This window comes from Podarcis pityusensis, assembly GCF_964106645.2.
Source record: "Podarcis pityusensis genome assembly, chromosome: 16".
NCBI lineage: Eukaryota > Metazoa > Chordata > Lepidosauria > Squamata > Lacertidae > Podarcis > Podarcis pityusensis.
This window is the reverse complement of record NC_138041.1, coordinates 8,528,862-8,549,196: the sequence shown is the minus strand read 5'-3', so window position 1 is coordinate 8,549,196 and position 20,335 is coordinate 8,528,862. Positions and strand designations below refer to the sequence as shown.

The window sequence follows — 20,335 nt, the reverse complement described above, 5'->3', positions numbered from 1 at the left end:
CTGTTGCAATTTTCTTCTTGTATTTGACAAGGGCCTTGTTAATTGTTGATATTAATGCGAGGAGTAATTACCAGGAGGGGGGAAGAGATGGCTTTACAGGTACAGTGGTACCTTGATTCTCAAACTTAATCCATTCCGGAAGTCTGTTCCAAAACCACAACACACTTTCCCATAGAAAGTAATGCAAAAGGTATTAATCCGTTCCAGACTTTTAAAAACAACCCCTAAAACAGAAATTTAACATGAATTTTACTACCTCTACAGTTGTTAGGGGATGTGGGTGGCGCTGTGGGTTAAACCACAGAGCCTAGAACTTGCCGATCAGAAGTTCGGCGGTTCGAATCCCTGCGACGGGATGAGCTCCCGTTGCTCGGTCCCTGCTCCTGCCAACCTAGCAATTTGAAAGCACGCAGTGCGAGTAGATAAATAGGTACCGCTCTGGCGGGAAGGTAAACGGCATTTCCGTGCGCTGCTGTGGTTCGCCAGAAGCGGCTTAGTCATGCTGGCCACATGCTTGCTGGCTCCATCGGCCAGTGAAGCGAGATGAGCGCTGCAACCCCAGAGTCGTCCGCAACTGGACCTAACAGTCAGGGGTCCCTTTACCTTACAGTTGTTCTTAATGGTTTTCTTGCCTTTGCTGCTTTTATGCATTTAAGCAATCACACAATCAATCAATCAGTAGCTGAACTGGGTTCCACAGTGTCACAAAAACAAGTCACAAGCCACAGTCATGAAAATGAAAAAGCCACACGAGCACAAATGCAAAAGAAGAAAAAAAGGGAAAACAAAGGCACCAAATATAAGCTACAAATATCACCTCCGTGTTTCGTGGGTGCTTGGGACTGTTGTAAATAAAAATATGCCCTTTTCCCTTATGGGGTATCCAAGAGCCCATATAGAGTCCTTACGTAGGTTCCCTATTGGTAGGAGAAAATAACAGAGGCCAACCAGAGAATATTGAGAAGCAAAGCAGCTAGTAAGCTTGATCTTTATTGATCTGTTGCAACAGGGTGCTCCCCTCACACGCAGGAGAGGAAGAGGACCCAGAACAATGACAATGCAAGGCCTTATAAAGACTTTTGAAATTCCCATTCTCTAGATCAGGACCACCCCCAGAAACATTATGCATACATCACAGAAGGGGTGTAATCTAAGACCACCCCTCAGATACATCCCACCTACATCACAGAAATTTAAATGTTGTTTTTCTCTTGTCCTTGTTTATCTCCTGTCTAGCAGGTTACTTGATTGGATTTCCTGGGGAGCCTGGCCATTCTTTTGTAGTGGTAAAATACTTATTTCCTGGGCCAGGTCACAGGCTCACACCTTATTCAAACAGACATATCCTTGAGACAGGATTTGTGAGGAAAGAGACAATGGGGTAACCTTGCAGAGAAAGGATTTGGTCAGTTTAGGAATCAAAATGGTTCCAGGTTGGCTTTCCTGTGCTGATCTATGTATGTGCAGTTATGAACATTACTATAGAACATTACTATATATCTAAGACCATAAAATTCCTATCACAGGACTCAACAGCCGACAGAATGGAACCCTCAGAAAGGAAGAGGAAGTCTCCAAATAGGGGGGGGGGGGTGGTGTCAATTTACAAACTGAACACATTCAGAAAGGAAGCGGAACAGCGTAGGGACTCAAAACGGAGCATGTTTGGCTTCCCAAAAAAAAGTTTGAAAACCAGAACACCTATTTCCAGGTTTGCAGCGTTCGGGTTCCAAGTAGTTCAAGAACTAGGCTGTTCGAAAACTGAGGTACCACTATACTAACTTCCAAGTCCTATAGGCAGGGGTGCAGTGAACCTTCTGAGGACCACGTGCTATTGGTGGTATAAAGTGGGTGGATCAATGGATGCAACTCCTCAACGGAAATGCGAGGAACCGTTGGGGAACCAGATGTCAATGAAATACAGCTCCCATCAGCCCCAGCAAGCGTGGCCAGTGATCAGGGATTATGGGAGTTGTAGTTCAGCAACATCTGGATGGCCCAAGGTTTCCTGCAGCGGTGTGTGCAATTTGGGGAGGGTGCTGTGGCATAACACAAAACAACTGCCACATGCGAGAGCAGAAAAAGACGGAATCATGGTATTATTAAGAGCATTTGTGTCCCACTGTTTAGCTAAAAAGGCTCCCAGAGTGGATCCCTCCATTAAGAGAGACTGTCCCTGTCCACAGGCTTACAATTAAATAACAACAATCCACACAAGCACAAAATGCAAGGGGACAGGGAAGGAAGAGAGGGGGAAATTATACTCTTGCACCAATTCTTAAACTGTTTGTTCTCATAATGGCCAGTTAACCCAGTTCAGGGACGCGGGTGGCACTGTGGGTTCAACCACAGAGCCTAGGACTTGCCGATCAGAAGGTTGGCGGTTCGAATCCCCGCGACGATGTGAGCTCCCGTTGCTTGGTCACTCCTCCTGCCAACCTAGCAGTTCGAAAGCACATCAAACTGGACGTAGATAAATAGGTACCACTCCGGCGGGAAGGTAAACAGCGTTTCCGTGCGCTGCTCTGGTTCGCCAGAAGCGGCTTAGTCCTGCTGGCCACATGACCCAGAAGCTGTACGCCGGCTCCCTCGGCCAATAAAGCGAGATGAGTGCCGGAACCCCAGAGTCGGCCACGACCCGACCTAATGGTCAGGGATACCTTTACCTTAACCCAGTCCAAGGATAGGAGGTGCCTGATGGAACTGGGCTTTCAGTCGCTCGATGGTGTGGGCAAACTGTCCACCTCCAAATATCAGCTGTCCTATCAATGGGGAACTTACATCAGGTACCACCACAAATGTTTCCAAGGAGATGCTCTTTGCTTGTTCTCCCCTGTTCAAACCTTAACGGGAAGGTGGGCATCCGATCCTGGCACACGCTGAAATGCAGACATATTTAACATGGTGTGTCCAATGCAGGAGTGGGACAGAGTCAGTGTACACTGAGAAGGAAAAGCAAACCTTTCCTTGCCCACTGTGGAACTTTGAGGGATGTTCACCAAGACATTTTGTGGGTGCCACTGGCGTGCCGTGTGGGCAATCCCTGCAGATAAAAATATGCCTGAGAAAAAGGGTATTACTAAAGACCTCGTGGGAGGGCATTCCTGCAGTGTACTGTTCCGGTCTTGACAGCACTTCTAAAGGGTGTGGTGCAAATACTGTGCCACCTCTTTGACAAGGCATTTAGACACTTAAGAGGGTAGGCATACATTATTTTTATTTACAAAGTTCTCTCATGCCGCCTCCAAAGAACCAGACATGTATGTGGCATTCTTCTCATACCACACACTAGACGTTTTCAACCTTCGGTCTACAGCTTCCTTGACCGACTACATTCTTTCTGCAAACCATGGCTAGAAAAGCCACCTCTGTTGGTCTGTCACCCCCCCAACTTTATTATCTGGGTTATGAAGGCGCCCTAAAGACGTTAAAGCAAAGACTATGGGATAATACACACAGTGATTTGCGATCTCGATCACACGCAATCTGTAGTCCGCTGGCAGTAGGAGTACAATTTGGGCATGTCTTTTGAGTTAACACCTTACATTAAAAACCTGACAGTACCAAATTATCGAAGGTTATTCACTAAAGCCAAACTAAACCAATGTTGGATGGCAGGTTGAGAGGAGTTCCCTACCAGGACAGACTTTGCTTGTGTGCTCAAGGCATCAATTCTATAAAACATAATTTGCTGCACTGTGCGAAATATGAGCAAGTCAGGGCTGAACTGATATTACGCTTGTACCTTTCCCGGGCAAATCAGAGGCTTACTATGTCAGGTTCCTATTGGAAGACTGGACAAACGCTAGAACATTAGCAGTGGCAAAGTTTTTATCAGCAGTTGCAAGAACCAATGATCCCTATCTTTTAAGTCTCAACAAAATGTTTGTTTAACCTGGAGGTAGGCTGTCTGAATTGTGCATTGCTTTGTAACAATTTGTTGGGTCTCTGGACCGTAATAAAGATTGAGTGATTGACATTCTTTCTGCAGCACCCCAGTGGGGCTCAGGAGCCCAGTTACACCTGCAGAACCAGCAGCCTCTCACTCTTTTTTGAACACCCACCCTTGCAGAGTCTTTCCCCAGCCTCCTTTCCGCTCCCCTCTCCTCGGGAGTTCTCTGGACAACCGCTGCCGCCACCCCTGGTCTCTGAGCTGCCCCCACACACCCCAAAGAGAGGTGCCTCCTTACAGTGCACCAGAGGGGCCTGGGAAGCACACCCCTCATCAGCCCCAGACGCACCATTCGCCTGCGGAGCTTGTAGCCAGGGCTGCTGCAACAAACAGCTGTGCAAGCCTTTCAGACGCAGAGACACAAGAGGGCATCAGAGGAGGAAGAGAAGGAAAGGAACAGAGGCCAGTGTTGCCCGCAGCAACCCTGACCATCATTCAAGGCACCCCAGGGTGCCACGGCACACGGGTTGAAAACCACTCCCATATACACCTTTAATCCTCACAGCCACCTTGTGGAGGTCAGGCTAAGGGAGAAAGTGATTGACAGAAGTCTGCAACCATCTTATCCCTCCAGGGACCATGCATGGAAAGTTAAGAACGGAGTGACAGGCCTAAACAATATTCCACCCATTAAAAAAAAAAAATCTTTGCAGCAGCCCTGTCCTGTGAAAAACAGGCCAGCCGGCCAGCTTCAGGTCCCCATATGTTGTTGGACTACAGCTTCCATCATCCCTGAGCACTGGTCCTGCTAGCTAGGGATGATGGGAGTTGTAGTCCAAAAACAGCTGGGGACCCAAGCATGGGAAACACTGGGTTAGTGCAAGCCCTCCTGCCTTCCTTCATTGATTAAACAGGCAAGGCCAAACTTTGCCCTCCAGCTGTTTTGGGACTACAACTCCCATCATCCCTAGCTAGCAGAACCAATGGTCTGGGATGATGGGAATTGTAGTCCCAAAACAGCTGGAGGGCAAAGTTTGGCCATGCCTGGATTAAGAGATGAACTCCCTGCAAGCAATGCTGACCACATGATGCCGTGCCTCAATTAAGGCTGCAGCCGTCAGAAGCACCTAAATTGGGAACAATGCAAAAATCCTAGCACAGGCTTCGAGTCAAACCCGTAGACTTCCGATACCGGGCTGCGCATGCGCGCAGGCAAGCCCTTTCCCTAGCTAAACCGCAAACGAGCCAGGAGGTGAGACGGAGCATGCGCAGACCGAGACCGGTGGAAAGGCGGGAATGGGCAGAGAGACCAAGCGCACGTAATCGAAGGTGTGGGAAAGGTGAGAGCGCGCATGCGCAAGGACAGAACGTCCAGAGCACTAACAAGGTTCCTAAGCGCCGACGCATGCGCAGAACTAGGGCTCGTGCGAGGCAGAAGGGATCCCGCGGCCATTTTGAGCCGCGGCGGCTTGGGGCTTTTCTTCCGACGATGGGGCTGGGCTGGGCCCCTCCAGGAAGACCGGCCCTTTTCCTGTTCAGCTTGTCGCTTTTGGCGGTGCCGGCGGGCGCCTATAAGCTGAACACGCCGAAGGTGCTGCTGCCCTTCAGCCGGGACAAGCGCGTCCCCTTCGTGCTGGGCGCTGAGGGCGGTTGCTACTCCTGGTGAGGGGCGGGGCCCTGCGAGAGGGGCGGGGCTTAGGCGGAGAAAACGCGAGTGTAGCAGTGACGTCATGGTGGGCGTGGCCAGGGAACAGGTTCAACATTTTCATTAATACCAGAAGTGCTTGTTGGCCGTTTGCAGTCTAATAGCCTGACCTGCTTTGCAGAGTTGCTTTGAAGATAAAATGCTTCGTGTTGGGGTAGGAAGGGGAGAAGGGGAACCATGCTAAGCCGCTTCAAGATCCAGAAAAATAGGAATGTACTTGCAGTGTTTTATTTATTTACCTCCTGCCTTTTTCCCCACAAGGAGTTCTATGAGGTTAATCTAGGTAAAGGGTAAAGAGACCCCTGACCATTAGGTCCAGTCGTGGCCGACTCTGGGGTTGTGGTGCTCATCTCGCTTTACGGGCCGAGGGAGCCAGCGTACAGCTTCCGGGTCATGTGGCCAGCATGACTAAGCCGCTTCTGGCGAACCAGAGCAGCGCACGGAAACGCCCTTTACCTTCCCACTGGAGCGGTACCTATTTATCTACTTGCACTTTGACGTGTTTTCGAACTGCTAGGTTGGCGGGAGCTGGGAGTGAGCAACGGGAGCTCACCCCGTCATGGGGATTCAAACCGCCGACCTTCTATTCGGCAAGTCCTAGGCTCTGTGGTTTAACCCACAGCGCCACCCGTGTCTGTGCTAATCTAAACCTCGATTATTGCGCATTGAAAACTCTTCATTTTATCCTCCCAAGAACCCTGCGAGGTAGGTTAAGCCGAAAGAGGTAGCGACACCTAGTCAGCTTCATGGCTGAGTGGGGTGATTTGAACCCAGGTCTCTTAGCTCCTAGTGCAACACACTAACTACTGCACCACCAATGGCTCTCCTTCCCATGCACCTCATGCTGTAGCAAGTGGCAGTGACATGAAAACATAGAACTGATGAGCAAATGATAAATAGTGAGATTGATATATTTGCCTTCCCTCAAAAGCACTCAAATCAATGTATCATTTAAAAAAACAAATGCTTACAAAAGACACCATCCAAAAAATGAGAGGAGGGAGAGGGAGCTGAGCAAATTTGGGTACTAGTTCTTACATAACTGCTCAAAGGACCTGGTGGAATTACTGCTGATGGAAACGAAGGGGAGGAGCCAAGTGGCAGGTGATCCCTGCCACCAAGAAGATGGAGGGTTCCTTGCTGCCTCAGTTCCACATTTGCATCTCTCTGCTCTTCCTTGAGAGGGGGGCACAGGAGAGTGCAAGCCTTGTCTCGTCTGCTCTGCAGGTACTCCACACGCCATGACACAGTCACCATTGATCCAATGTACGAGAATGGGACGGCTTGCTCTCAGAAAGCTTTGCTGACCACCTGCTCTACACAGGCCACAAAGCTGGCCAGCGTTATTTTAGCAGAGGAGACAGGTAGGTGAGCTAAAGAAGGGGAAACAGATTTGTTTCTATAGGGATAGGGGTCTAGGGTGCCATTCAAACCTGGGGAATGAAGAACCCCAAATGCTGAGCATGTGCAGAGTGTGCCTTCCTTTTATCACTGAATGAGCAATTTGGGGGCTCAGAAAAGTTTCCCAGACAAGCAGGGATTGTCCACATCCACCCTTATTCTTCCCCTGTTATGAGACACAGATACAGGATTACATGTGGTGGGTGGGCGACACCCACTTTTGTTCCTCCTCCCAGTGACAGGTCATCTGCTGCGTTGTGATGTCATTGTGGATCTGATAGACCATGTTGAGATCATCTCCCGAACTCGAGAGATCTATGTGGAAGACTCCCCACTCGAGCTGAGTGTGAGAGCTCTGGATGCTGAAGGTAATCTTACCGGGGGCAGCCTGTGACACTCGGAACACCTACTGGAAAGATATCTGTATGCTCTGCATTTGCAAACCTCTTAAAATATTGTAACCAAATTTTGGACACCGTTTTGAATCAAGACAGCAAACTGCACCTTTCAAAACTGCACTGATTTTTTGTTTCGTTTTTTAGAATTCACAAGCAATGCTGGGTATGAGGCAGGCAGTCACTTATAAGCCCAGTTCTTCATAGCACTCTGTCTACATTATTGTTATTATTCTTAATTACTTTTCTCTCTGGGGTTGATACACCCTTTTGACCTGCTAGTGGGACTCTGTTTTCTCCCTTTTGACATGACAAGATAGGTCACAGTGCTCTGTTAACTATTCATGGTGTACGCCTAAAGTTAGCAAGGAGGTGGCCTATTTTATCCACAACAACATAATTTGCATTCTTCTCTGTATTTCAACTGATGCTTCTGCTCATCTTCACACTCACATAGTTTTGGAACAAGACCTGTTAGCATCTTCCTCTCTGTTGCCAGCAAGGATCTCAAGGTGAGATAGCTTTGGAGCAAAAGCCAGATCAGGACTATAGCATGGTCAGAGGGTTCAAGCCCTCGCCCCTCATTCTGTGGTCCTGATCCTCCCTCCCCACCCCCGTGTGACTTAAAAACAAAAAACCAGTCATACAAAGCTAAGCTACATGACAGACATCATCACATCGCATCTCCTTTGGCCCTGAGCCTGGGCTCGTTTTTGGATCCTGCCTGCAGGTAACACGTTCAGCAGCTTGGAGGGGTTGGAATTTGAGTGGAGCATCGCCAAGGACGATGAGTTGGAAAACGTGGAGCTCTCGAGCAAAATTAGGTAAGATGAAACCCCAAGTGGCCAAGTGTGATTAATAAAATCCTAAACGACACGGGAGGTTACGTGTGTGCTCCACTGGGTAGACTGCTGAAGTTGATAGATTTCATTCTATTGCATCCTTGCTTTGAACTCATTACTTCCGTCTAAGGAGAGGTGCTCACTGTTGTTAAGTCCTCAGATGCATAAATGTGAGAGTCCCATATAGCTCATGTCCCCTTCCCTATCTCCTGTAAGAGGGGCATCTAACCTGTTGCTAGATTCCAGTGGCCGCCACCACCACCACCACTCGTCCACTGGCCATGCTGGCTGGGGCTGATGGGTTTGGGGGGTCTTAACAGCGGCTGCAGGTTTTTCACCCACCCTATACATTTCACCCTGCTTGTTTATTTACTCTTAAAGCAGTGACAGACCTTTGTTCTCTCAGTAAAAGCCCAGTTTGGTTTCTTTAGGATTTTAAAATACTCTGAGGCAGAATATTCTCCGCCCGACTACGTAGTTGAGATGGAAAGAGAGGAGAAACAAGGAGATAGGATTCTGGTGTCAGGGATCAAAACGGGCGCAGCTGTCGTAAAGGTCCGAATACAGGAGCCTGTTTACAAGGTGAGTACTCACTGTGCCCTCCCAGAGGGATCCCAGCAGTGCAAGGCAAGGTCAGGGCCTACCAAAGCTATAGAGGTGACATCCACACCATACATTCAGAGTGCTCTTTGCCACTTTAACAGTCACGGCTTCCCCCAAAGAATCTGGGAAACTGTCATTTGTTAAATAGAGCTATTAGGAGATCATTCGCTGAGCTACGGTTCCCAGAGTGGTTTAACAGTCTGGGAACTCTGGAAATAGCAGCTCTGTAAGAGGAGCAGGTCCTGCTAACAACTGCCATCATCCTTTGCAAACCTTGGGGAATTGCAGTGGGGTTGGACTAGATGACCCTTCGAGTCCTTTCCAACTCATTCTGTGATTTTAAGAGTGCTTTAAATGTATGGAATGGAGGTGACAGGCGGCAGTTTTAAACGAGCAGAAAGTCGTCTGGTGGAGCCATCGTCGCTCCTGCACCCTGTGGAGATTAAACCAAAGCAACTATCTTGAATGCCAACCAGGAGGGGGCATAGAATGCGATGGAATCACTCAGTCCTTTTTTAGTTTTGAAAGAGTCTTACAAGTAAAACGACTGCAAAGCATAATATATATTTCTTTATGTCTACATTTCTCTCTGCGTGCCTCTGGTGGTGCTTTCTCAATGTTCCAGAAAGTTGCTGCTGCCCTGGTGCGCCTGCTGGTTTTGGAGAACATATTCTTAATCCCTTCCTATGATGTCTACCTGCTGGTCGGAGCCTACATTAAGTACAAAGTTGGCAAAATAGTTCAGGGAAAGATCACAGGTACATTCCTAATCTTCTGGGTGACTCTATGCATAATTTAGTCTCCTGGCTGCGAAATCCTACACGTGCTTACCAGTGTCAGAAACTCTCACTATTCTAGGCACATTTTTGACAGGGAATTCATTAGCGCGAGCAGTTTCTGAGCTCTGAGTGCAGTACTGAGCCTAAGATTTCAGATTAAAACGGCAGAGTGGAAGGAAAGGAGGAACTTTTTCTGCCTCCTCACTTCCAGCTACTCTCGGAAGACTGGAGAAGAATATTAGGGGGGTGAGCAGGGGCAGGACTAGACCATGTGAAAAATGAACATAATATTTTAGCTGCAGTTCATTCATTTTCAGCTTTGCACTCTTGTTATAAAAATAGCACGCCTAGGCATTCCGTTGTTGCACTAATAATAATAATAATAATAATAATAATAATAATAATAATTTATTATTTATACCCCGCCCATCTGGCTAAGTTTCCCCAGTACAGCATTAAATATTAAAAACTTCCCTGAACAGGGCTGCCTTCAGATGTCTTTTAAAGATAGGGAGGGTGTTCCACAGGGTGAGCGCCACTACCGAGAAGGCCCTCTGCCTGGTTCCCTGTAACCTCATTTCTCACAATGAGGGAACCGCCAGAAGGCCCTCGGCGCTGGATCTCAGTGTTTGGGCTGAACGATAGGGGTGGAGACACTCCTTCAGGTATACTGGACCGAGGCCATTTAGAGCTTTGAAGGTCAGCACCAACACTTTGAATTGTGCTCGGAAACGTACTGGGAGCCAATGCAGATCTCTCAGGACCGGTGTTATATGGTCCCGGGCGGCCACTCCCAGTCACCAGTCTAGCTGCCGCATTCTGGATTAATTGCAGTTTCCGGGTCACCTTCAAAGGTAGCCCCACGTAGAGCGTATTGCAGTAGTCCAAGCGGGAGATAACTAGAGCGAGACATAACCTAGGTTTAAGGTGCCATTTAGCTCCTAGCTTTCACACCTCAGTTTATAACACTGATGCTTACTCAGAAGTGAGCCCCACAGTGTCCGGTGAAGCTCAATCACTAGTAAGGGTGGTTTGGTGGAAGGATACGTACCAGTGGTGGCAGATCTGCCATCCTCCAGACTTTATTGGACTACAGCTCCTACATCTAACTATTAGTTTTGGCCTATAATGCCTTTCCCAGCTTCAGTGCTTTTATTGAGTTGGAAAATTGAATCATACTTACTATGAATAGCACTGAAGCCAAAGGCAATACTTGATCATTGCCCTGACATCCCTGCTCGGTTGTGGTGGGAGAGGGAGGCTGTGTAAAGAACACACCTGAGCGCAGCAGCTATGGCTGGGAATAACTGACTGAGCTTGGCCGGCCCTTTATCTCCGCAGAGGTGCAATTGCCTCTTGAGCACTATGAGCTGGAGCTACAAGATGCAGTGAAGGCACCTAACGCTTCTGGCCTCCCCGTGGCCAAACTGGATGCAAAGACAGCTACCATCACCGCCATTCAGCTGGGACAAGTTAACCTGGTCTTAGTCCATAAAAGTATCCTTAAAGAACTTAGACCGGGCTGCAGCTAGCTGTTTCTTTTCTTTTAATTTATCATTTTCCAGTTTTGCAACAATCAAACAAATTATTTAACGAAACAAAAAATGCACATCAGATTCACTTCCCCTCACCCCCATCTGTGGTTCCTTTCATTTTATCTTTACTACTGCATATCTAAATTAATTCCTTTATTGTTTATTCCTCTAAAAAAAAATCCTTTATTTGCCTTTACTTCTCGTTCTATATAACCCCGCTATTGTTTTAAGTTGCTTACAATAATTTCTCAAATGTTCAACAAACTTTCCCCAGTCTTTGTTAAAGGTTCTTTCTTCCTGGTTCTTTATTCTTCTGTAAGTTTACCCATCTCAGACTGCTCCCATCAGTTTTATCTGCCAGTCCTCCTTGGTTGGAGCTGCTTCTTCTTTCCATTTCTGTGCATAAATCATCTGGGCAGCCGTTGTTGCAAACACAAATATCCCCCCCCCCCGCCCCAGTCTTTGGGTACCTCCTGACCTATCATTCCTAAGCAGCTAGCTGTTTCGGTCTCCCCTGACGCATGACCCCTGAAATCCTGAGGCATGCCTGAATAGCTTCCAGGAGGCTAAGCACACCCACTTTTCATTGTTGCACAAGGGCTCATGCACTAGCAGGGTGTGTGTGTGTTAAATGTTGTGCAACAGAGGAATCCCAACACAACAGCTGCACCAGCAGAAACTCATCGTGCAAGAATTATAGGAGCTATAGTTCGTTGAGTGTGCTAAGAGTTGTTAGGAGATCCCCCCCCCTTATTCCTCCCACAGAGCTATAATTCTCCAAGTTCCCTGTGAAAGAGGGATTGAGTGTTAAACCACTTGGGGAATTGTAGCTCTGTGACGGGAATAGAGGCCTCCTAACAACTCTCAGCTGCCCTAATAAATGACAACTCCCAGAATTTTTGGGAGAAGCCGCCATGACTGTCAAAAGTAGTATCATGGGGCTTTAAATGCACGGTGTGAATGTGACCAGCGTTGTCAGCAACCTGCTAATACATTCTCTCGCGCAACAATGTGGTGCAGTGGTTAAGAGCGGTGGACTCGTAATCTGGTGAACTGGGTTCGTGTCTCCGCTCCCCCACATGCAGCTGCTGGGTGACCTTGGGCCAGTCACACTTCTCTGAAGTCTCTCAGCCCCACTCACCTCACAGAGTGTTTGTTGTGGGGGAGGAAGGGAAAGGAGAATGTTAGCCGCTTTGAGACTCCTTCGGGTAGTGATAAAGCGGGATATCAAATCCAAACAATATTCTACTGGGGCAAAACATTTCACCAGCAGAACAAGCATACCGCTAAGTGGTTTCAGTGTAGCGCCATATCGGATCCAACCTCATGTTTAATGTGAAACAACCTCTGCCCCTTTCATCCTTCTCCTCCTCTCAATTGACAACGAGACTGAATTCCTTACTGAAGAGATTAAGACATCCACATGCGAGCCTCCTCTGGACTTCCCAACTGCAGCATATACGTTGTGGAGCCTGGATATTTAGGTAAATGGTCCCTCCCACATCTCCATGCAGAGTTTTGACTATATATGCACTTGGGCTTTTTCCTAAGGAAGAGGGTGATGTAGGTGACAGTGACAATGTGCATCTGGCCTCACCTCCAAAACTGAACAAACCATAATTCCCAGGATGTGCTTTAAAGGTATGGTTGCTGTGCAGCCTGTAACTCCCTTTGCAGCCATCCTGTTGGGGAATTTATCTCCTGTACCTTTTCTGGTCAGCATGGAGCTGGATTCTATCACTCTGGGGAGGGAGGGAACCTAGAAGAGGTCCTGCCTCAGTGGCGGTGAAGGCTGGTGTCCGTTGCCACTGGTAGGACTCGAGGCAGAGACCTATAATAGGTGGAGACAGAGCAAATGATAGGTGAAGCCAACTAGCCTCTTGTTTTGCTCCCATCTTCCTCTTCCCTGCTGAAAAGGGAAGGGCAAAGCTGAGGCTAAGGGGGAAGAGGAAGTCAACCCCCTGGGCTAGTCGTAAGAAAGACGACTGAGTTGTCTAAGGTTGATGTTCTCAGGAAGAGAAGGCCAACAAGGGAGCCAAGTATGGGCAACGTCCAGTGAACACGATGCCGGGTGCCCCAGCCGCTAAATGTGAAACTTAGGATCATGCAGTATGTGTTTCCTTTGCCTCATCTTACAGAAATGCTTTTCGTTTGGCTTCCGTTGTGCAACTGATTGCAGGTTTCACTGTCCAGCCCGGCAACAGGTGGATCCTGGAAGTGAAGCGAGAGTATACCATCACAGTCGAAGTGTATGACAAATCGAGCACCAAGATCTACCCGTCCGATGTGAGTAGGTGTCAGCTTGGGAAAGAAGCTCAAAGATCTCTCCCAAATGCCAGCATTAACTTGCAATGAGATCCTGTGCATGTTATGTCTGAAATCACACCTACCCCAAATTCCAGAGTAAATGTTCATAGGATTGCAGCCTTAAAGTGTCATCCAATATAGACATATTTGGGGTAAAGGTAAAGGGACCCCTGACCATTAGGTCCAGTCGTGGCCAACTCTGGGGTTGCGGCGCTCATCTTGCTTTATTGGCCGAGGGAGCCGGCGTACAGCTTCCGGGTCATGTGGCCAGCATGACTAAGCCGCTTCTGGCGAACCAGAGCAGCGCACGGAAACGCCGTTTACCTTCCCGCCGAAGCGGCACCTATTTATCTACTTGCACTTTGACATGCTTTCGAGCTGCTAGGTTGGCAGGAGCAGGGACTGAGCAATGGGAGCTCACCCCGTCACGGGGATTCGAACCGCCGACCTTCTGATTGGCAAGTCCTAGGCTCTGTGGTTTAGACCACAGCGCCACCCACGTCCCATATATAAGCACCACGAAATTCAGTGGGACTTAATTCTGAGGAACACACATAGGACTGAGGGGTTTCGTGGCACATAGTGAAACTATGGAACTCACTCCCACTGGGGTTCATTGGCTCCCGGTGCGTTTCTGAGCACAATTCAAAGTGTTGCTGCTGACCTTTGAAGCCCTAAACAGCCTCAGCCCAGTATACCTGAAGGAGCGTCTCCACGCCCATCGTTCAGCCCGGACACTGAGGTCCAGCGCCGAGGGCCTTCTGGCAGTTCCCTCACTGTGAGAAGGGAGGTTACAAGGAACCAAGCAGAGGGCCTTCTCGGTAGTGGCGCCTGCCCTGTGGAACACCCTGCCAGCAGATGTCAAGGCAATAAGCAACTATTTTACTTTTAAAAGTCAACTGAGGGCGGCCCTGTTTAGGGAAGTTTTTAATGTTTGGTGCTGTATTGTTTTTAATATTTGGTTGGAAGCCGCCCAGAGTGGCTGGGGAAAGCCAGCCAGATGGGCGGGGTATTAATAATAATAATAATAATAATAATAATAATAATTTATTATGTCCACCAAGCTAGATGACTTTAAAAGAGGATTAGAGAAATTCATGGAGGACAAGGCTGTCAATGGGTGCTTGGCCAGTGTGGTGTAGTGGTTAAGAGCGGTAATCTTGTAATCTGGGGAACCGGGTTCGATTCCCTGCTCCTCCACATGCAGCTGCTGGGTGACCTTGGGCCAGTCACACTTCTTTGAAGTCTCTCAGCCCCACTCACTTCACAGAGTGTTTGTTGTGGGGGAGGAAGGGAAAGGAGAGTGTTAGCCGCTTTGAGACTCCTTCGGGTAGTGATAAAGCGGGATATCAAATCCAAACTCTTCTTCTTGGCATGATGGCTGTGCTGTGCCTTTGCAGTCAGGGGGCTTAATGCTTCTGAATCCCAGTTGCTAAAAACTGCAAGAGGGGAGAGAATGCTTTTGTGGCCAATCCTGGTTGTGGAGTTCACACTGAGGCATCTGGTTGGTCACTGTGAGAACAGGATGTTGGATTAGATGGGCCACTGGCCTGTCTGTTGGGTCTACAAAAAACAACAAGAGTCTTTAAAAATTGGATGCAGGCACTGAAGAATTTGAAAACACCTTCCAGCCTTGTCGGCTTCCTTGGAGTCAACTCCGAGGACACAATGATTCTGTCGATCTGTGACCTTTTCGCTGTGCTTCTGATAAAGTGTTTGATATCACACTGTCCCTCCTTCTGACAACATTTCCCCCCACCCCTTGATTTCCAGAATCTTCGAATAACTCACCAGTTTCCCCAAGAATACTTTCAAGAGTTTATATCTTCAGTGAACGGCTCCTACCATGTAGTTCGGGTTTTGAAGGATGGCGTCACCGTCATTGAAGCCGCGCTGGTGTCTGTTCTCCTCCAGGTAAAAGAAAAGCTCCTTCGTCGTAGTAGCATATGGATATTCTCTGGCCTGGATTTATGGGTTTGCAATAATATAATAATAGTAGGTCTCAACATTGGATGTGTAAGGCTAGGAATTTGAGATATTTTGCTAGCCCTGCAGGCTTCAATATTTATTCCTTGTTATGTACATCTTTTTTGTTTTTCTTTCAAGTCTGAAAATTCAGGTCAGTCAGTCCTCCCTTTCCTTCAGAGTGGTTCAGAAGATTTATTAAAGCCGCCCATCAGCCACAAGCAGGAAGTGAAGATTTACCTTCCCATCATGCTGACGCCCTCCTTCTTGGCATTCCCACACCACCCACTGGATGTCTTGTACCGGTACAGAGTTCAGGTGAAGTTGACCAAGACCTGGAGAGATAAATCCCCTAGAATGCCCTTTATTCATTTCTCAGTGCAGTACAAATGTTTGCAACCATCTGCCACAGGAAATATGGCACCCATTCCCTCCACCATTTTGACCTACTTATGCCTTCGGAGCTTCCAGCGACAAAACCCTAAAGCGATGGGTTGTGTATGACAACAGAGCTTCCCTTTGCTCTCCTCCCGAGCATCTAACACAACACAGAAGGGTTGTTAAGAGCTAAATGAAACATGATCATTTTGATCCCTCATATCAGCTGCGTAAACAGAAGTGAAGTCACTGTCAGATTTTCAGCCACTCACGCTTACTTATGGAGAAGCTGTGTCATGGATAGTTTGTAGCCTTGTTGATGCACTTAATGATTTGGTTATCTGACAGTCTCGCTGCTCAGTTTTCCTTCTTATCTGTGGCTGAGTACACTACAGGGTTTTTTTAAGACAGCCCTCTATCAAAATTATATCTTAACCTTTATTTCACACAAAGGAGAGTGAACCTTCCCAGCTCTCACCTAGGAACTTCCCCCTCTTCCCCCAGTTTCCCACCCTGGGAGATCCCACCCACGGAGTTTTCCTTTCAATTTTCCCCCCTAATGATCCATAGCATGGAATTTGCCTGTTTCAAGGCAGCTGGGTCGACATCTTCATTGAGCTATCCATTACAACCCCAAGGTCTTGTTCCTGTTCGCTCACTTCCAGTTCAGACCCCATGAGCGTATATGTGAAATTCACAGTTGGGTACCTGCAGCAGAGATCGTAGAAATTTTGCCTGAAAGCCATCTAGCTTTGGCAGGTCCCCTTGCTTTGAACTCATTACTTCCGTCTAAGGAAAGTTGCTCACTGTTGTTAAGTCCTCAGATGCATAAACTAAACATAAGCAAGAGTCCCATATAGCTCATGTCCCCTTCCCTATCTCCTGTAAGAGGGGCATCTAACCTGTTGCTAGATTCCAGTGGCTGCTGCCACCACCCGTGGCACCCGTGTATTGCTTTGTAACGATCTGTTGGGTCTTTGGACCATAATAAAGATTGTTGTATATGTGAAATTCACGTATTTTTGCCCCAACATGCATCACTTTACACTTGTTTACTTACATTGAATTGCATTTGCCACTTTACCACCCATTCACTTGGGTGGAGAGCTCCTTTTCATCAATGTCCTTTTATTATAAAATATTCTACCAAAAAATTAAAAATTAAACAGGCCACCCGGAAGCAACCCATGAGAATCTCTGCTAATACCAAATGGAATAAAAGTGTTAGCCTCTCTGTCTACAAGAGGAGGCTGGTGGAAAAACACCCTGCTGAAGAAGACCTACTGCAGAAAACATGATGACCACTTGAACTCCCTAGCAGAAGGGACCTGAGGTTGGGCCTCCTCACTTGTTCAGGCCACTGCTACATTGAGATTTCTATTCCTGCAGTCCCCTTTCATTGGCCACGTGAGTCCATGCTTGCATTTTCACCAACGGAGGCCACTGTTTCTGATCCAGTGACACATGCTCTCTCCAACACCCAGGTGGAGAACATCATCATCTTACTCTGTTCTGAGGGTGCAGGCTTAACTGTGCATTTTGTATTCCCCCCCCCCCCCCGCTTCTGCTCTCCCACAGGTGGAGGGAGGCAGCGGCAACTTCACGTGGACCTCTTCCAATCAGACAGTGGCCACCATCACGGTGAAAGGGGTGGTCACAGCGGGGCTGGTTGAGGGCCAGACTGCCGTGCAGGCCAGAGATGTGCAGAATCCTTTCCACTTTGGGGAAATACAGGCAAGTCTTTCTGCGGCATTGGCGCAAGTCGAATTGCTTGCTGGGTCAACCCCCCCCCCCAGGCTTCAAACTCAGTCTGAAGAGAGGCCTTGGGGCGTTCTGTATCCCTAGAGAGCTGATTCTTCCCTCCTAGGTGCTCTTTGTTGTTGTTGTTTTTTAATAACTTTTTTATGCAAAATTAAAACAAAACATATTATCCAGAAACACATCATCCTTATTTCCCCCTCCCCATTTTTCCTCCCTCCCTCCCCCCACCCTCCCACACAAAACCCACCCCCACCCCCCGACTTCCCTCAGTTCCAGTCTTTGATTTCTCTAAAAATGCTGTTTTCTGCATGTTACACAGTTGTATAGATCCTCAAACTATTTATCTGATTGTTATCAATAAAAAGTTTGTGAATGTTTATTCAAAGCCAGCCAAGGAGTCCAGTTCGCTTTGTTGCGTCTTCAACTACTTTGTAAAGGGTTCCCGTTCATCTTTAAAGTCACAGTTATCCTTGTCCCGTAGCTTGTATGTCAGTTTTGCCAGTTCTGCGTAGTCCATCAATTTTTCTTGCCATGATTCTTTAGTTGGGGTTTCTTCAGTCTTCCATCCATGTGCTATTAAAACTCTGGCGGCCGTTGTCACATACATGAAGATGTTTTCATGTGCTCTTTGACTCTTCCCCCCCTGCCCCCACTCAGGTGTATGTGCTCAAGCTCTCAAAGATGGAGATCTTGCCATTCCATGCAGACACTGAGATTGGGCAGACCTTGGAAGTCCCACTCAGGATGTACCACGTTGAGAAAGAGACGGGGGAGACCATCGCTTTCACGGACTGCTCACTCTTACCCCTGGACGTTGGCATGGATAAGCAAGGAGTGTTCGCCCTGGATGAAGCGGGTAAGAGGGCAGCTCTCTTCACTTGCTCCCTAACATAAATGGGTAGCTGGTCCTCTCCTGGCCTCCTGTTTTAGGCCTCATCTTCACTAGGCGTTTAAAGCAGTACTGCGCCACTTTAAACAGTCATGGCTTCCCCCAAAGAATCCTGGGAGCCTGTGCCATCGTGTGGGTGGGGCCACAGGGGCAGTTGCCCTGGGCGCAAAATTCTTAAGGGTGCAAAATTTCAAAAGAAAAAGAAAGTAGTAATGAAATCCACTCTCGACTCCTAGTATATTTCACTGAAATATACTCGGAGTCGAGAGTGGATTTCATGCTCTTTCTTCAGCTCATAGTGGTGAGGAGGAAATGGAAGTTCCCCCAGCATGTCTGCTTTATATACATTATTTACACAATGGGCCCCACGAGATTTGCTAATTCCAGGATTCTCCTGTAGGCCAATCAGGTTGCGGATTCACTTCCACCTGGAGCTGGATTGGATGGCTCCTGTGGACCAATCAGACTGCTGCATTCTGGGTCCTATTGTTCTAGGACCAATCAGACTGCTGCATTCTGAATCCTATTGTTCTAGGACCAATCAGACTACTGCATTTTGGATCCTATTCAACTCAGTACATAACACCTAATAATAAATGAAAAATAGCACACCCTCCCCTTCACACATAGCCCAATGTTTGCATGGGCGGACTGAGGAGCAGATTCGGGGGATGGCTGTTTGCTAGGGTGGCCTCCCCACAGGCTTTAGAAGGACACCCGCTCTTGACCAATGCCCCATTGTGCTCTCCACCGTACTCCACAATCCCGGGGCACTCCGATTGCCCCTTGGGTGGGTTGCCGAGCTATTGCTCCTTCGTTGCAGTTCTGGAGATGGTTGACAGATCAGTCGCTCTTCCTGTGCTTGTAGAAAGAGCAGTTGTGCTCTTGTTTGTTAGGTAAGCAGAAAGCTGGGCCACAGTTCTGCTCCACCATCCATCTAGCAGCCAAGTCTCTCGGCTATACACTGGTGACAGCCAGCGCCACCGTCTACGAGGAGTATTTTGACACGAGTGCCACCTTTGCTGCTTATGAACCGCTCAAGGTGAGGAGGCGCCAGCTCTATGGCAGTAGTGGGCGGAGGGTGGTGCTACAGTTCATTTCTGTTCTCTCTCTTGAATTCCTTTTGCGTTGTTGAGGGAAGGGCCACAGCTCAGGGGTAGAGCATTTGCTTTGCTTGCAGAAGGTCCTAGATTACGATCCCCGGCAGCAGCATCTCCAGGTTGGGCAGGGTCTCTCCCCTGCCTGAAACCATGCAGAGCCACAGCCAGTCAGTGTGTAGACAATACTGAGCTAAATGGTTTCGTTCGGTATAAAGACGTGGGTCTACGTGGGGCTACCTTTGAAGGTGACCCGGAAACTACAACTAATCCAGAATGCGGCAGCTAGACTGGTGACTGGGAGCGGCCGCCGAGACCACATTGAAAGACCTACATTGGCTCCCAGTACGTTTCTGAGCACAATTCAAAGTGTTGGTGTTGACCTTTAAAGCCCTAAACGGCTTCGGCCCAGTAGACCTGAAGGAGCGTCTCCACCCCCATTGTTCTGCCCGGACGCTGAGGTCCAGCGCCGAGGGCCTTCTGGCAGTTCCCTCATTGCGAGAAGTAAAGCTACAGGGAACCAGGCAGAGGGCCTTCTCGGTAGTGGCGCCCGCCCTGTGGAACGCCCTCCCATCAGATGTCAAAGAGATAAACAACTACCAGACATTCAGAAGATATCTTAAGGCAGCCCTGTTCAGGGAAGTTTTTAATGTGTGACATTTTAGTGTATTTTTGGTCTCTGTGGAAGCCGCCCAGAGTGGCTGGGGAAACAAATAATTATAATTATAATTATAATTATAATTATAATTATAATTATAATTATAAAACGGAGTCCTACATTTCGAT

The 20,335-nt window shown here is 48.0% G+C and overlaps 1 protein-coding gene across 2 annotated transcripts in view; it reads left to right on the top strand.

Annotated features, from left to right (window-relative positions):
* The first annotated feature begins 5,312 nt into the window (after positions 1 to 5,312).
* NUP210L (nucleoporin 210 like) overlaps positions 5,313 to 20,335 on the top strand; it is a 46,931-nt gene continuing 31,908 nt past the window's right edge. The window contains exons 1-14 of one of the 2 annotated variants that reach the window (XM_080984484.1): positions 5,313 to 5,554; positions 6,825 to 6,961; positions 7,235 to 7,366; positions 8,124 to 8,217; positions 8,667 to 8,817; positions 9,464 to 9,596; positions 10,959 to 11,114; positions 12,568 to 12,636; positions 13,332 to 13,438; positions 15,233 to 15,373; positions 15,605 to 15,742; positions 17,381 to 17,536; positions 18,221 to 18,419; positions 19,349 to 19,494. In XM_080984484.1, the coding sequence (XP_080840610.1) occupies positions 5,382 to 5,554; positions 6,825 to 6,961; positions 7,235 to 7,366; positions 8,124 to 8,217; positions 8,667 to 8,817; positions 9,464 to 9,596; positions 10,959 to 11,114; positions 12,568 to 12,636; positions 13,332 to 13,438; positions 15,233 to 15,373; positions 15,605 to 15,742; positions 17,381 to 17,536; positions 18,221 to 18,419; positions 19,349 to 19,494 (1,932 nt within the window). In that variant the 5' untranslated portion in view covers positions 5,313 to 5,381. Of the gene's footprint in view, positions 5,555 to 5,613; positions 5,752 to 6,824; positions 6,962 to 7,234; positions 7,367 to 8,123; positions 8,218 to 8,666; positions 8,818 to 9,463; positions 9,597 to 10,958; positions 11,115 to 12,567; positions 12,637 to 13,331; positions 13,439 to 15,232; positions 15,374 to 15,604; positions 15,743 to 17,380; positions 17,537 to 18,220; positions 18,420 to 19,348; positions 19,495 to 20,335 lie in introns of those variants that run through there. The other variant, XM_080984485.1, reaches the window with a different exon arrangement.